The 14,680-nt window shown below is 41.5% G+C and overlaps 1 protein-coding gene across 2 annotated transcripts in view; it reads left to right on the top strand.

Annotated features, from left to right (window-relative positions):
• dagla (diacylglycerol lipase, alpha) overlaps positions 1-14,225 on the top strand; it is a 32,698-nt gene extending 18,473 nt beyond the window's left edge. The window contains exons 11-20 of one of the 2 annotated variants that reach the window (XM_079162888.1): positions 192-275; positions 1,137-1,214; positions 1,460-1,540; positions 1,778-1,920; positions 3,281-3,349; positions 3,439-3,511; positions 3,883-4,091; positions 5,428-5,554; positions 9,671-9,834; positions 10,602-14,225. In XM_079162888.1, coding sequence (XP_079019014.1) covers positions 192-275; positions 1,137-1,214; positions 1,460-1,540; positions 1,778-1,920; positions 3,281-3,349; positions 3,439-3,511; positions 3,883-4,091; positions 5,428-5,554; positions 9,671-9,834; positions 10,602-11,658 — 2,085 coding nt within the window. In that variant the 3' untranslated portion in view covers positions 11,659-14,225. Of the gene's footprint in view, positions 1-191; positions 276-1,136; positions 1,215-1,459; positions 1,541-1,777; positions 1,921-3,280; positions 3,350-3,438; positions 3,512-3,882; positions 4,092-5,427; positions 5,555-6,672; positions 9,835-10,601 lie in introns of those variants that run through there. The other variant, XM_079162887.1, reaches the window with a different exon arrangement.
• The last annotated feature ends 455 nt before the right edge of the window (positions 14,226-14,680 follow it).

The following is a 14,680-nucleotide window of genomic DNA, read 5'->3' as shown; positions in this document are numbered from 1 at the left end:
GGACTGACTTATAGGACTTATGTGTGCGTTGCCAATTGGAGAAATATTTAAGGACAGAGACTGCTCTGCTTGCTGGGATGGAAGTAGAACTAACGTATACTAAAGTGTTTGTCTCCTCCTCACTTTGCCCGTTGCCGGTTCCTCTCACTTTCTCACCACCGTTCTCTGTCCACTCTGCATCTTACATCCAGGTTTACGAGACCCCGTTTTTTGTGGCAGTGGATCATGCGAAAAAGAAGGTTGTCATCAGTATCAGAGGAACCCTATCGCCAAAGGTGAATTTTATCTTTCTTTGCCTGTTTTAATAGTAATATATCTTTAGATCCCTTTAAACATTCGTGCACCCCGTTCCCTTCAGTACCTCACAACACCAACACCTCCAGAGCAGGTGAAATCCTCATAGCTTTATGCAGTGTTCTCAAACTCCTACACCCTTCACGCATAGAGAAACGTGACTGTCCACTTTTAGAACTAAATGTCCTTTTTCTTTTTTTGAGAATTCCTGTAGTGTTATGAGACCTGACTTGAAACAACAGCTGAGGGCTTAATCATGCCCTTATTACAAAGGCCATGATTCTCATCCCGTTGATCTCTGATGCTTTGCTCCCAGCCAGTGGAAACTGTACTGTACATGTTACAATTAGAGCACAAAGATTAAAGAAGCATTTTGCGAGTTATTTCTGAATATATATATATATATATATATATATATATATATATATATATATATCTCTAAGGAAGTAAATGTTGAGCTCTCGTTGCTCTCAGGGCAAACGTCAAACTTCTGTCACGCATTATCAAGATAAGAAACACCATTTACACATAATCGGTACCACGTAAAGCCTTATGTTGAGCAAAGGAAAACCTTACATGGCGAAAAAAGCATTAAAGTAAGAATGATGAGTCTTATATGAGCATATACCATTCTCTGTGGACTTGTAGCTCTTGCTACAATTAATACAATATAACTAATAATATTCCAATGTGCAAAGGAGATTATGAGTGGTATTTTAAATTCCTTTGCCTTATAGGTGCACTTTAATTAGTAAGGTGATCTTTTCACTTTCTCTGTCTCATTCCCTGTTTCAGTTCATCCACTCTTTTTAGAATTTTTTAATTTGTCTTGTGTGCATCAGGACGCCTTGACTGATCTGACGGGGGATTCTGAACGTTTGCCTGTAGAGGAGCAGCACGGGACCTGGCTTGGCCACAAGGTCAGTGTATTAATGTATTGTAGGAGAGGCTTTTTGAAACATGAATCTCTTTGAGTACACTCCTCTGTACAGTCTCCTATGAGATTTTCCTCTTTGCATTTCTGTTCTCCATTGCACATTATTCCAGACTCCGAAAGGTCCTTTCAGTTATTAATACTAGAACAATTGCTTTGAATATTTCAAGAAGAGATTAATGACGCAGACTTCCTGTCCATATTTCTGTCTCTCTTTCTTTTCACTCATAGGGGATGGTTTACTCGGCAGAATACATTAAGAAGAAACTGGAGCAGGAAATGATCTTGTCACAAGCCTTCGGAAGAGACTTGGTACACGACTCAGCATATTTTTAAATCATGGCAATCAATAATGAACATTTTCCCTAATTTTCACTCTGAACTGTTGTACTTTATTCAAGGCTACGCAAGCTGTGCAACAGTACACTAACCCTACTCTGTACAAAAGAGTCTGCAAATAGCAGTTGAGGCAGTTTGTTTAAGTGATTATCTTCACTGGTTACAAAAGTGTGCTGTTGTGAGTGTAATGACTCTGGCCGTCTCTCACAGAACAAGGGCACCATGCACTACGGGCTGGTGATAGTCGGCCATTCTCTGGGTGCAGGCACTGCTGCGATCCTCTCCTTCCTACTGAGACCTCAGTACCCCACACTTCACTGCTACTCTTATTCTCCACCTGGTGGCCTTTTTAGGTGAGTCCATCTATGTGTGTTTACTGGATGTACACAAGGCTGTTCAAGAGAAGATCAGTCGCTCAGTTTGACTACATCGTGCAGGAAGTCAATAAAAGCCCTTTTGCCACTTTCATGCATGAATCCCATGTTAACGTGTATAAATCCCACGCATGTTGAACCCAAGTTTGGCCGTTTCATACCAGAGCACCGTCGCAGGTTATAGCTGTTTACTGAAGCCCTGGGTCTGTAGCTGTTGTTCAGTACACATCACTGCTAAACTTCAGCACGATACCACACCTAATATAAATATTTGTGCTCTACAGAGTTGGGGATTTTCAGTTCATCTGAAATGGTCCCTACTGTGTTTAGACTGGAGACTAAACATGACAGTGTGATCAATGTGATGTAGTTTTCTTTTGCCATTTTTGTGAAGGGGGGGGGTAGTATATCACCTGCAACAAAGGTCCCCTGGAATCAATTTGCATTATGTGCCTTAATCATTTATTTATTTGATAAACTAAATAACTAGATAACTAAATGCTGCAGTGCACCTTTGATGTTTTTATTGAAGTCAAGAGAAGTTAATCAGTCAGACTTTGGTCAGAAGATACAAGACTGGTGACAAAATGGAATAAAACCTTACAAATTCAGGTGTTTGAATGATTTGAGTATGATAATGATCAAAATCATATGCTGTGGCCTTCAAGCCACCAGATGTCCAGAAAGCAGAATTAGTGATTATAGTTTCAGCCTCGATTCATCAAACTAGGAAACCTTCTTCCAGTTATCGGCAGTTATAAACTATCAAAGCAAAAGTGAGATGTTTTTACCAACATCTGTTATTGTGTAACACGTTTGCACTGTGCTGTTTACCCTTGTGTTGTAGACTTTTTCTTTTAGCCCGATCAATCAAGAGCTATCGCTCTGTTAAAATGATACGGTTGTCTTGTGTTCAGTCTTTTTGGTTGCCCATGCCCATTCAAGGCATGTCCTTTTCCGTTCACATGCAATGTCAAGTGTGGAAATGGTGTTTCTGTTGTTTCCGTTTATGGTGTAACAAATGGGAAAGGAGGGTCTACTCTTTCTGTTGTTTCTTGCATCTTTTCTGTCCATCATTTCCAGTATTGTATCAGCCAGAGTATAACTACACATTTCTGGGGCTTCTTGTGTATTTGGCAGATCAAAGCTTTCCCTAAATACTTGATGTAGAATAGTTAACTGTGTGTCGTATTCCATTATTTGAGTAACTTGAAACAAATGTTTGTTTGAAGTGTGAGCTAGAAATGTGTTCAGAGAATTTCCTCTCAGGTCACACCCTTAACTGTCCCCACATGTCCTGTTCACATCGTTTACCAGTTTCTTTCTTTTATTTACCTAGTGAGGATGCCATGGAGTACTCCAAAGAGTTTGTCACATCGGTGGTATTAGGAAAAGACCTGGTACCAAGGTATGTCTTCTACTGTGTCCCGTGTACTGTGGTTAACTTTACTTTGCTCCAGTACTACCACATAAGACATATCTGCTGGTCTCTCGTAGGCTCGGCCTGTCACAACTGGAGGGTTTCCGACGCCACCTTCTGGAAGTCTTGCAGAAAAGTAACAAGCCAAAGGTGAGTTGATCTCATCACACTGTAGAAGACCTGCTGTACTGTGTAAACATCAAAAAGAACAAAATAGGAAATCTCTGCCATACAAATACTAATGAATGATTAAATAGTCATCAGATTGACGACATATTTGCATTTCCACCCATCTAAACCAACTACATAAACGCAGTAGCATCACTCTTCAGCATTTATTTCCAAGTTTTTCACTGGCTGATTAAAATAAACTGCAGGCACGGTATCTCTGCTGTAATTACAGCTTCATTGAGTTGACCCCTGGCTGCTCCAGAAACGCTCCAGAAAATACAATGTGCAGAAGATATATTTAGATTCTGAAGTCATGTTACATAACTAAAACGCATTTTCCTTTGCAACAGTGGAGGATCATTGCGGGTGGCACCAAATGCATCCCCAAATCAGAGCTTCCAGTAGAGGATGATGATCCTCCGTCTCAGCCAGCAGCGCCCCCCAGCAGTCGCCTGTGGCTCCACCCCAGTGACCTCAGCATTGCCCTTTCAGCCTCCACCCCCCTCTACCCTCCTGGCAGGATCATCCATGTGGTGCACAACCATCCTCCAGAGTCATAGTGAGAAAACTGTCTGTAGATTACAGCAACTAAATCCCCCAGATGTTTTTTTTTTTCTTTACTGACACTGTTTTACCTGCGTAAGATTCCAGCAGCGAGATCAGTCATCAGTGGAGTGGTATTGCCCCTTAAAGCTTGTCTTTGTATAAAATGTACACTTTTACCACACAACTCCACCGCACAAATGGTGAAGTGGTTGTATAACTGATGTGTGGACACAGGTAACTCAAGGCCAATTTTAGTGTACATTGTTTCACACCTGTGACACAAAAGAACTGGCAGCTCAGTGGGATAAGGTGTACATTGCATGCTGGGGACAGCGTGTGTTTACAGATTGTCACATGGTGCTCCCCTACCCCTCTGTATGCACTTGCTGTCTAATATTATATTTTATTTCATAATCTTCCCGTCTCTTGTACACGTTTCTTCATACCTAGTTTGTTTAATGTTGTACTGTGTGGAATATATTTAAAGGGGAAATCAATAATGTTTAAAGTTAATGAAATTCTGATTCTGTTCGACACCGGTATCAAACATCCTCCATCAGCTGTGCTGTTATCCAAGGCCAGAATACATTTCAGTTATCTTATGAATAACAGATGGATGTCATTCTATATCTTAAAAAAGATAAAAGAGTTCCCTGCGATGTGAGATGGTAATAACTGTTGTTTAGCCGCTGGAAAATCATATCTTGTTATCTTTATTCACTTCAAGTCAAGTTGGATAACACTGTCTAGTACGGTCGAAGTGTTTGTGGCTTCTACAACACAATCATCAGGTCACTGATGGTCGCATTGCAAACCACCACTGGTAGCCAATTAACTCAAAGGAAGTCCATGGAGGTGCAACAATCTGATCTCTGGCCTGTAGCAGTTTACTGCTACTGCAGTGATGCTGTGTGTGTCTGGCCATCAGACAGAAGCAAGTAGCCTTGAAATATTTAACCACTTTCTGCAAGCTGGTGCAAAACCATAGGGGAGAAGTGATTTGGCCAGTCTATCCTAACAATGAAGACAAAATATCAATATGTCTAATAATGGAAGTAAATCATTGCAATGAAGCTCCTGGTTAGTTTTTCTTTGTCGTCTTCGCTCTTCGTCCTATTTCATAGTTTTCCATATGCAGCCAGTGAGCTTTTTGCTCAGACTTGTGTGTCTTTTCTGGTTTCTAAAATGAGCTAATTTCCAAAGTCTGTCACAAAATATTCCACTCAGTGGTGTCACAGCCTGGATTATGCTTCTCCCACTAGGATAATGAGGCAGGCTGTTGCTAAATCAACATGTGTGTTCACTTTGTACTTCACCGTGATTGACAGACTCTCTTTCTTTCACTGTAGTTGTGGCCAGGAGGAGCCAACCTACTCAGCCCTGTGGGGGGACAACAAGGCCTTCAATGAGGTCATCATATCACCTGCCATGCTTAATGAGCACATGCCCCACATGGTGATGGAGGGTCTCAACAAGGTCTGTTTTATCTGAGTGCATGCAGATGGATTTGGCAGGGGTGTTTAAATGGTGGTGAAATTAATTTTAAGTGTTGCTCATGATTTCCAGCGCTGGATAACTGAATTGGTGGATGATGAGTGTGTGTGAATCGTCTCTAACTTTAAAGATTAAAATACATTTGCGAATATTTTTAACAATTGTTCATAAAGGGGGATACCACTTTTTAACAAAAATATATTTTTAAGTAAAGCTAGAGATCTGTAACTGAGCACCTGAGGCGAAGAGGTTCGTCTAGAGTAGTATGAGTCATAGATGGACATTTAATATGGTTCCACTTTGTATGTTTGGTCAAAACTTCACCCTGCTTTCTCCTTAAATAGAAACTACAACATCCAGTGGTTATCCAGCCACACAGCATACATGTTCTACAGTTATGCCTTTACATCTACCCATCTCATGATTGAACATCGCAGCAATCAAAGAGACAATTGTCAAATACGTTGAATTGATTTATTTCAAAAACCACACTACTGCAAAGACAGAAGACAAACGTTAGGTTTCCAGTGATGCTCTTTTCAATGGTATGCCCCTTAAGTGTTCAGTTAAAAAATCTCTTTGAGGGTTTTGTAAGATTGATTCTTACTTTATGGTCAATGTATGCATGCGACCCTTCATTAACGTATAACTCACCTCACCTTGTTTTTTTCTTCCAGTTTCAAAGCATGGGGGCTGCTCACTCCTGGTTTTATGGTGGTCTTTATTAGTAATCTTCACGGGCATTGAACATCTGTTGTGATAACAGGGTATTGAGGTGTATGTTTGCATGTGACGGATCCACTGTGGGGAGTGCACCTTTTTTGTGTTTTTTTACTTGGTTTTGCATTTGTTCTTGTGGCTCAACCTTGTATGTCTCTGGATGGATGGTTATTAGTGCTGTGTGTGTGTGTGTGTGTGTGTGTGTGTGTGTGTGTGTGTGTGTGTGTGTGTGTGTGTGTGTGTGTGTGTGTGTGTGTGTGTGTGTGTGTGTGTGTGTGTGTGTGTGTGTGTGTGTGTGTGTGTGTGTGTGTGTGTGTGTGTGTGTGTGTGTACGTCTGCTGTGCCTAGTCTGTAGTATGATACCTCTGGTGTTTCTGCAGGTACTGGAACCATTATGTCTCGTGTCTGAGCAGGAAAACTCAGGACCGGAAGAACTGGAAGCCAATCAACCCACCAACAATACCACTGTGGTCATAACCTCGCAAACAAAATTAAACTCTAGTCCTCTTCCCTCTGATTCCTCCCTTCCCGCCATCACCGATGCTTCTTTGACTGGTTCCCTCACAGGGGCCGAGGCTGTCTCCGTCCCTCTGTCTGTCGTTGCTTCTTCCTCTTTTTCAGATGCCGAGTCTGTTCCTCCTCTGTCAGACTGTACTTCTGCCTCAGAGCCGTGCTCGGTGTCTGTCCCTTCAATGTCTAACAGTCCTTCCAACTCTCACTCAGGAGCCCTCTCAGTTGGAGACGATTCATGTATTCCACCACAAACCCAATCCGATACAGCCGATTCTCACCTTAGCGTAGATGTGATTGCTGCTCCCGTTTCTGAAATCCCATCTGATGAGTCTAACTGTGCTCAGATAGAAAATGATCCCCAGAAGATAGTAACATCGCATAGCTCTTCGCAAAAACATGAAGTCTGTAGTTTACAAGCGCAGAACAGTCCCTATGATACGCTTGTATAGACTTAATGACTTCCCAGTATTTGACTTGGCCTTCATTAGATTCTTAGCAAAACACATTTAACAATCTAGTCGAATCTGTGAAAGGAATTCATTGTGGAACATTTAAAAACTGTCAGTGTTACTTTTAATACTGTGACTATGGCCAGACTCATGACGTGACATCATGCCCATGAGGTGTAACGGGAGAAACATTTTGCCTGATGTTAAAACTCAGGGTTTTTGTGTTGGTTTTCTTGAAGAAAGTCCTTCTTAGAAAGGTACTAATATTTAAAAAGTGACCATAGATGAGGTGGAGAGAGCCTGACTGTTCCTCCACTGAAAGAAGTCACAAAAGACTGATGCAAAGCAGCTCAACTGCTATAACAGTTAAGTGAAACTGTGAAAATGTTCTCTCTTGCTGCACAAAGACTTCCTTTTGCTCTTTCCACTTACACATAAAAACTGGTGACTGGGTGCCACAAGTCCAGGCAAGTAGTCCAGATGCCGTCACAAAGCAAGTTGAGGCAAGGAATCGGTGTCCATGACAATGTGATGAGGTAAATATCATCACTAAGTAGCCCCTGAAATACATCAGTGGTCTATGGTGCATATAACGGTACAAGAATAATCCCTTTTTAAAATGTGGAGTCTTACAACCCTGCATGATAAGTCCAAACCCACCTGCACTCTTTCTCTCGTTAATGAGATTCACCTTCCAGCTTTCCTTAAATCAACCCTCCATTCTTTTCCATTCCTCTCACAGCTACCGTACATGTGCTCTAGTGCTGTGGTATGAACCTGCTAACCCCGTTTCTCAAGCTAACAAGTTTTCTTTGTATGCACAAGGTTTCCATGGTTACCTAATTTCTTCCACATTAACTGCTCTTTCTTCCTTCTTGGCCGGGTTTCTCAGTAGATGCAGCTCTTCTCTTCTTCTCCCTTTTTGCCTTTTGAAAGCACACATTTAGCCTTTCCTCAATAATCCCTTCAAGAAATTGTCAATTACTCATCAGCAGCAGATGGAGTAACACGGGGGGACAAATGATTCAATATGGAGAGTTCTGCTCGTCTCCACTGCTCTGCTGCAAAATTGATGCTCAACGAATCTTAACAAATTCAAAATGTTCTCTTATTACTGACTTGTTACAGTGGAGGGCTGATTACTGGAATTATATTTTAATGTTCTCCACCATGCATTTTATATTGCCACGTCAAAATGTGCTTTCATAAATGATATATGTCATGTGAGTCTATGGCTGTAGGGGTTGCAGTACATTATTGCATAATGCAAAACTCCAAGTATGAACTTTTAAGTAGAGATTTCGGTCTCTGGGTACTCAATCTGCAGTCTCGTGCTTTGTTTAGTCAACTGTGGCTACAAGTGCAGGTGATATTTTGATATTGTTGGTGCCAAATATTTGCTGCAGTTTCATCACTCACAGAAATCTTGTCCTCATGTATCATCAGACACACTCACCCATGTAACATCGTCATGTTTTGTGTGATTCATAACCATCTGCATAACCCAAACATCATAAACATGTTTGTTTTAATGGCATTTTTAACTTAAAGGGCTTCTGTCCCTCTGGTCTTCAGTCTTTGTTTACATTCATTTCAACTTATGTGTTGACATTTTATCTTCCATTGTCGCATGAATTGTATGTTTGTTTTTTTGTGTGTTTTCATGCTCTACTTGTTTTTCATATCATGATGTGCTTCCACCAAGTGTTTAAACTCATTAAAGTTAACCAAATACATGTAATCATGTGTTGATGTGATTTGCTGTTAGTGTTTGTTCTCCTCACATTTTTATTAACACAACACCGTTAACATTTTGTGGGACAGAGTGTTTCTCGTACGTTGTCGGAGTTGCTTACACAGTTATCTAATGTCTTACTATTTATCATATTGTAGGTCTTGCATTGTTCTTGCTCAGGCATCATGACTCCATTGTGGGTGTTTATTGTCAGTTGGAGTAGGTGATAGCTCACTATTAGACTGCACTTACACTGGACTACACTGTGCCTTTTTTAACACTATAATAATATATGTAATCATATCTGCAGTTGAATATAGATTTAGTAGAACTGTGTGTGTGTGTGTGTGTGTGTGTGTTGATTATCTCCAAACTATTAATGGCCAGAAGATTATACATCAATCTAATAATTTATCTTAATTCTGTCAGTCATTTGATTCCCCTGCATCCAGTTTCTTTTGGAGAATAGCATAGAAAAAATATTTTTTGGTCTGCAAAACTAAGCAAGCAAACTAAATCATTTGAATGTCTTGTTTTATTCCAGCAGTTAAGTCATTTCAACTTAATGTAGTTATTATTCTGTTCATGTGGATTCTCAATGCAGATCCTCCCTCCTCTCTTGCTCTCACCGTGCCTTTATCGGTCAAGTCACTTGTCTGTACACCTTTGTGCTTGTGACAGGTGCTGGAGAACTACAACAAAGGCAAAACAGCTTTGCTGTCAGCAGCCAAGATCATGGTGAGCCCCACAGAAGTGGACTTGAACCCAGAGAGCATGTTCGTGGATACATCAACAACTCAGCAGCCGATGCCTACAACCCACCACCGAAGGAACAGCAGTGTTCGGTTAGTACACCAGGCACCACTGTGGGTGTGTTGGAGCATTAAAAAACACATATATAAAACAGTTTGTTTGATCCTCTCTATATTGAGTCACCCCTCTCACTTGATATATAATGCAGGCTCTTCAAATCCTCTTCCTAAACTGTAGGGATAATCATGGGGATATGTCTGATTTTAATTCAACTTTCTAGCCAATACTAACTGCTACTAACTGCTACTTTATTGTTTTTCTCAAAATCATCGTTTCTGTCTGTTCCTTTTGGTTTTAAAAAAACAAGACAAAAAACATTGTTACGGTAAGCAATGCATGCTAATACTAATTCTGCATAATGTGCTCCCTTTTCTCATGCACGCATGCACGCTGTCTGACCACAGAGCAGTTGCAACGTATGGTAGTATTCAGTTCCCACCTCGCCCCCTCTGGTTTAGCCCCTGTCCAAAGTCAGTGTGAACTCCTCCTAATAATGGTTGAATTGGGATGTTTTCTCTCCTGTATTAGACACTAATACAAGAGCACTAGGATACACTCCTGGCCTCCCAGTCTCTCCTTTTCTCTCCTCTTCCTTCCATCTATGTAATGTTTTGCCGGTGTCCACCTAGTCTGTAGAATCTAGATATGATTTACATACTAACACCTTCCCGTTTTTCTCTTCTTTAACCCTCCGTAAGTTGTTTTGACCCGTTTTTCATGTCTGTCTTGTATTTTGGATCCCCCTCTCCCTTCCTCTCCCTGTCACCACTCTCCAACCCCTTCTTCTCCTCTCCTCTAGTTCGTGTGCCCAGTCTGAAATATCTCTGGATGGTTTCTCTGAGTGCCCTCCTCCTCCAGTGCCTGTAGTGCTGCGTGGAGCACGGGAGCGCCTGGCAGTGGAGCTGAGGGAACGCAAAGCACCGCTGGCTGTCACGGAGAGTCTCTCAGACGCCGAATCCCTCTATAGTCTGGATTCTCGGCGCTCCTCAGCTGCGCTAAGGGGTTCGCCACTGCTGAGTAGTCTCCCGTTCCCTTTGGATGCCCCGATCCCTGAGGAGAACCCGTCTCTCAGCTCTCGCACTGAACTACTGGCTGCTGACTGCCTCTGCCCGGAAACGCCAGAGCACCTGGGTGAGGTTGGGCCCTTCTTTACCCCACTGGACTCCAGATCCTTGCGGCTGTCTCCTGCCACATCTCACTACAGTGGAAGCCATTCCCCAGCTCTGCTAAATCAGAACGCCAACCGAATAATTCTTCCTGATGGGGATCACCGACAGATGCCTGGTGTCTACAGCCCAGGGAGCACTCCTATCGCTCCCCTCAGCCCACAGATTGGTTCTAGACCAATGGATGGAGATAATGAAGACTGGGAGCTGGAGACAGCAGAGAAACAGTTAAGTGCAGAGACCAGACCGGCAGCTTCTAGTCCTCCACCCCAACTATCCAATGGAAACCCCAGCCAGGCAGTGCTGGAGTTCGCCCAGTACTTAGACTCTCTATTCAGACTGGACGGCAGCAGTTCACCACCTCTGGAGCTGTCTGACGGGGAGTCCGAGTCAGGCCGGGGCTCTTTTGGACAGGGAGAGTGTCTCGGAGATGGACAGCCGTTGGATGACAAACAACTTCTGGCCAGAGCAACACTGGAGCCTAACCTAGTCCCCAAGCCCCCACGCACTTTTGCTGGATCTGCTGACCCCTCTTCAGGCATCTCTTTGTCACCCTCTTTCCCCCTCTCGTCGTCTGAGGAGCTCAACGACCTTTCCCCCGGCGAGGGCGCCCTGCCGGCCATGCACTCCCTACGAACCTCTAGCCCTTGCCACTGTCCTGAAGAGAACACACTATCATCTATGGTGTAGTGTGCTCCCGAGACTCCAATGTCCTTTTGCTCTAGATTGACAGGTGCAGTCATTTAAAATGTAAAACATATCACAGTACGTGCATGCGACGGAATGCAGTCACTCATCAGAAATCCAATGACAGAACTTGACGGACCAACATACAAACTATTTCCATTCTTCAGGTGTCCCCGGTGAACGCTGTTTATAGCATTTTCACACTATTGCAATGACTAAGAAAAAAAAAAAGATACCTCTCTCTGCATGCCAGGGGGCCGTACTGCTTTCGGGTGAATATAAATAACTGTAGCTTCACAATGGCATTCCAAAACAATGTCGTCTCACCCACGTAGGGACGCGTCAGCATTACATCAGTTCCCCGACTTAACAAAATCAAAGGGAGAATACTTAACTGAGCAGGGATTCAAAAACTAACACTGTAGAAGAGGTTAGCAGAGGCACATCATCTGGGTTGGTGTCCTGTACAACTTCCTGCACCCTCAGCAGCTCCGGAAATCTTGTCCAGCTTTTCTTTCATTTTATTTTTTCAAATCAGGAATGTGAAGATGGACATATTCATCAATCAATAGAAGTGAGAAGACATTATGAAATGTTCCTCAGGTCCACAAAGAATTGACTTTGAGAAAGACAGTAAGTGTGTTACATTGGTGAGAATTCATGTGTCTTAAAAATGTAGTGATTGTGACAAAGTTATTACAGACGCCTATGGATGTTTTTGAGTCTTTTGGTTACTCTTTATAGTGCATGAAGGTTTTTCTTTTTTTTTTGTCTTTATTTTTAAAGAGAAAATGTCAAGAAACCACTTAGATTGACATTTGGATACTCTTGCACACATATTGCTCAATTTACCCCCAAAATATTTGCCAAAAAATGTAATACATTGTATGCCAAATGTATTTATGAGATGTAGTTTTGTATATGTATATGGATATTGCTTTATTTAAACACGAGCTAAGTTCATTATCCCCTTTCCATTCTGTTGGTTCCCATGTCGACTGTTACACAGCAACACAACAGAAAAAATGCTACCCTGACCTTAAAACACTGCCATGGCTTTCATTTGGAAAACGCAACCTCTGTACCTTGGGTTCAAACCAATGATGATAATAACTTGCCAATAGTCGTCCTAGTCTCATACCTACTGTACCGTTCTCTTTGGAGAGCTCTTAACAATGTGCCCAGGTCAGAGGAAGCATACTTTATGCATTTCATAGTAGCATGGCTGGTATAGAAATGTCTTGTCATTGAGTCACAGTAAATAAGATCGAAAAGAAATTATAATATATGTAAACTCAAACATTATAGAGGCTTATGAAACGCCTGGGTCACCAGACAGGACCAAACTGTGTATTCTAAAAATGTCCCAGGATTTCATCTCTCTTGTTCTCATGGTGTCATCTTGGACGTCAAGGTGTTTGCTTCCCTTTAATGTGGTTCATCTCAAACATCCTTGATGGACTGAATGAATGAATGAATGGGCTCCAACGTCTCGTATGCCAATTCTAAATACTGTATGTGGCATACAATCTTCCATATCACTCTGTGTGTAACAGGTGGCTCACAATTTGCATTATTTATTACCGTTAATGTTGTTATCACTTTTATTGCTATATTTGATGGTATTATTATCCTTATTGCTCTTGCAACAGATTGGTTTGATGTTAGTGGTTTTTATCTCAGTTTTTTAGGGACAGTGTGGGGAACTTTTTTAGACTTTCCTCAAATGTAAGGAGTTCTATATTTCAGCTTTTTTTTTCTTTCTGTCAGAGTTGAAACATATTTGACATCCTGCCATGGCATGGTGACAATATGCTGTTTTTACAAATGTTGCATGGCGGTGAGACATGCTGCAGAGCGACAGCCTGCTCACGGTGACCTCTAGTGCAGCGCCACCGTCAAGCTTGGAGTCACCATAGTGATCTGCACAGTCTCTCTATTTGGATTAAGACTTGCTGCGATTACTCACAGCAGACAGTTCCAGTCACTTTACAGTCTGACACTACTCAAGTCATGCTGCCAGTCCCAGTAGACTCTCACAAGATACACCAAGGCTGGGCCCAGCAATTTCCTACTTTCGGTAACTTTGCTCGCAGCCGGTCATACACTAAAACACCGCTGAAAGAAAGCACTATAATACTTTCTACCATGATGTGTACAGCACCATGTTCTATGTGTAATTATGTATGCAGATGTAAAAAAAAAAAAGAAGATGAATTCCAATAGAGTCACACAGAAAACCACTATATAACAATATGAAGATAATGAATATATTAAAAGATAGCAGTATTGACTTAATCTGAAAGTTATTTATTCAAACTATTGGCAGATTTACAAATTGGTCTATATTGAAAGAAGAATAATTCAACTATGTCTTGTCCATGTTTACCTGGTTTGCTTCCCCTCCTTTCCTGCCCCACGATAAGGATGTATTTAATCCCCCCCTTCCCTTGCCTGTAATGGAATAAACTACAAACCATGAAAATAACTAGAATTTCTGTCATATATATTTCATCATGTACTACTAATATACTGTTGTTTGCATTCGGATGGCTGCTATTTAAATGAGCCAAAAATTGTAGTTGATGTCTCAGGTTTTCTGGGTCTGGACTGTTTACCCCACATTGTTAAGATACAGTTTAGCCTTAGTATATTAATAAGAGTATAATAGGAGCATAATTCTCCTAAAAGATAATGTATGTTGTAGGAAGATTGAGGCAATTCACTTGTTTAAACGACTGAATGTTGATATCAAGTACCATGGATACATGAAGGACTGTACTTTGGAGTAGATTTTGCCAAATAAACCCCTCCTGAAAAAAAGATTGTGCTTTAGATGTTACGAATGTGTTTTAGGACTGCTGAGTACATCTGTTGTTCTGAGCTATATTTAACTATTATGAATTGTTTTTGATAAGAAGGAAATCTACTGTTGAGCCCACCAGCTAGCTCTCTCTCTCTCTCGCTCTCTCCTTAACAAGCTACTACTAATGCAAATACTTCTCCTTCTATGAAGTATAAGTGT

Source organism: Pholis gunnellus, assembly GCF_910591455.1.
Source record: "Pholis gunnellus genome assembly, chromosome: 1".
Taxonomy (NCBI): domain Eukaryota; kingdom Metazoa; phylum Chordata; class Actinopteri; order Perciformes; family Pholidae; genus Pholis; species Pholis gunnellus.
This window is presented reverse-complemented; position numbering and strand designations above follow the sequence as displayed.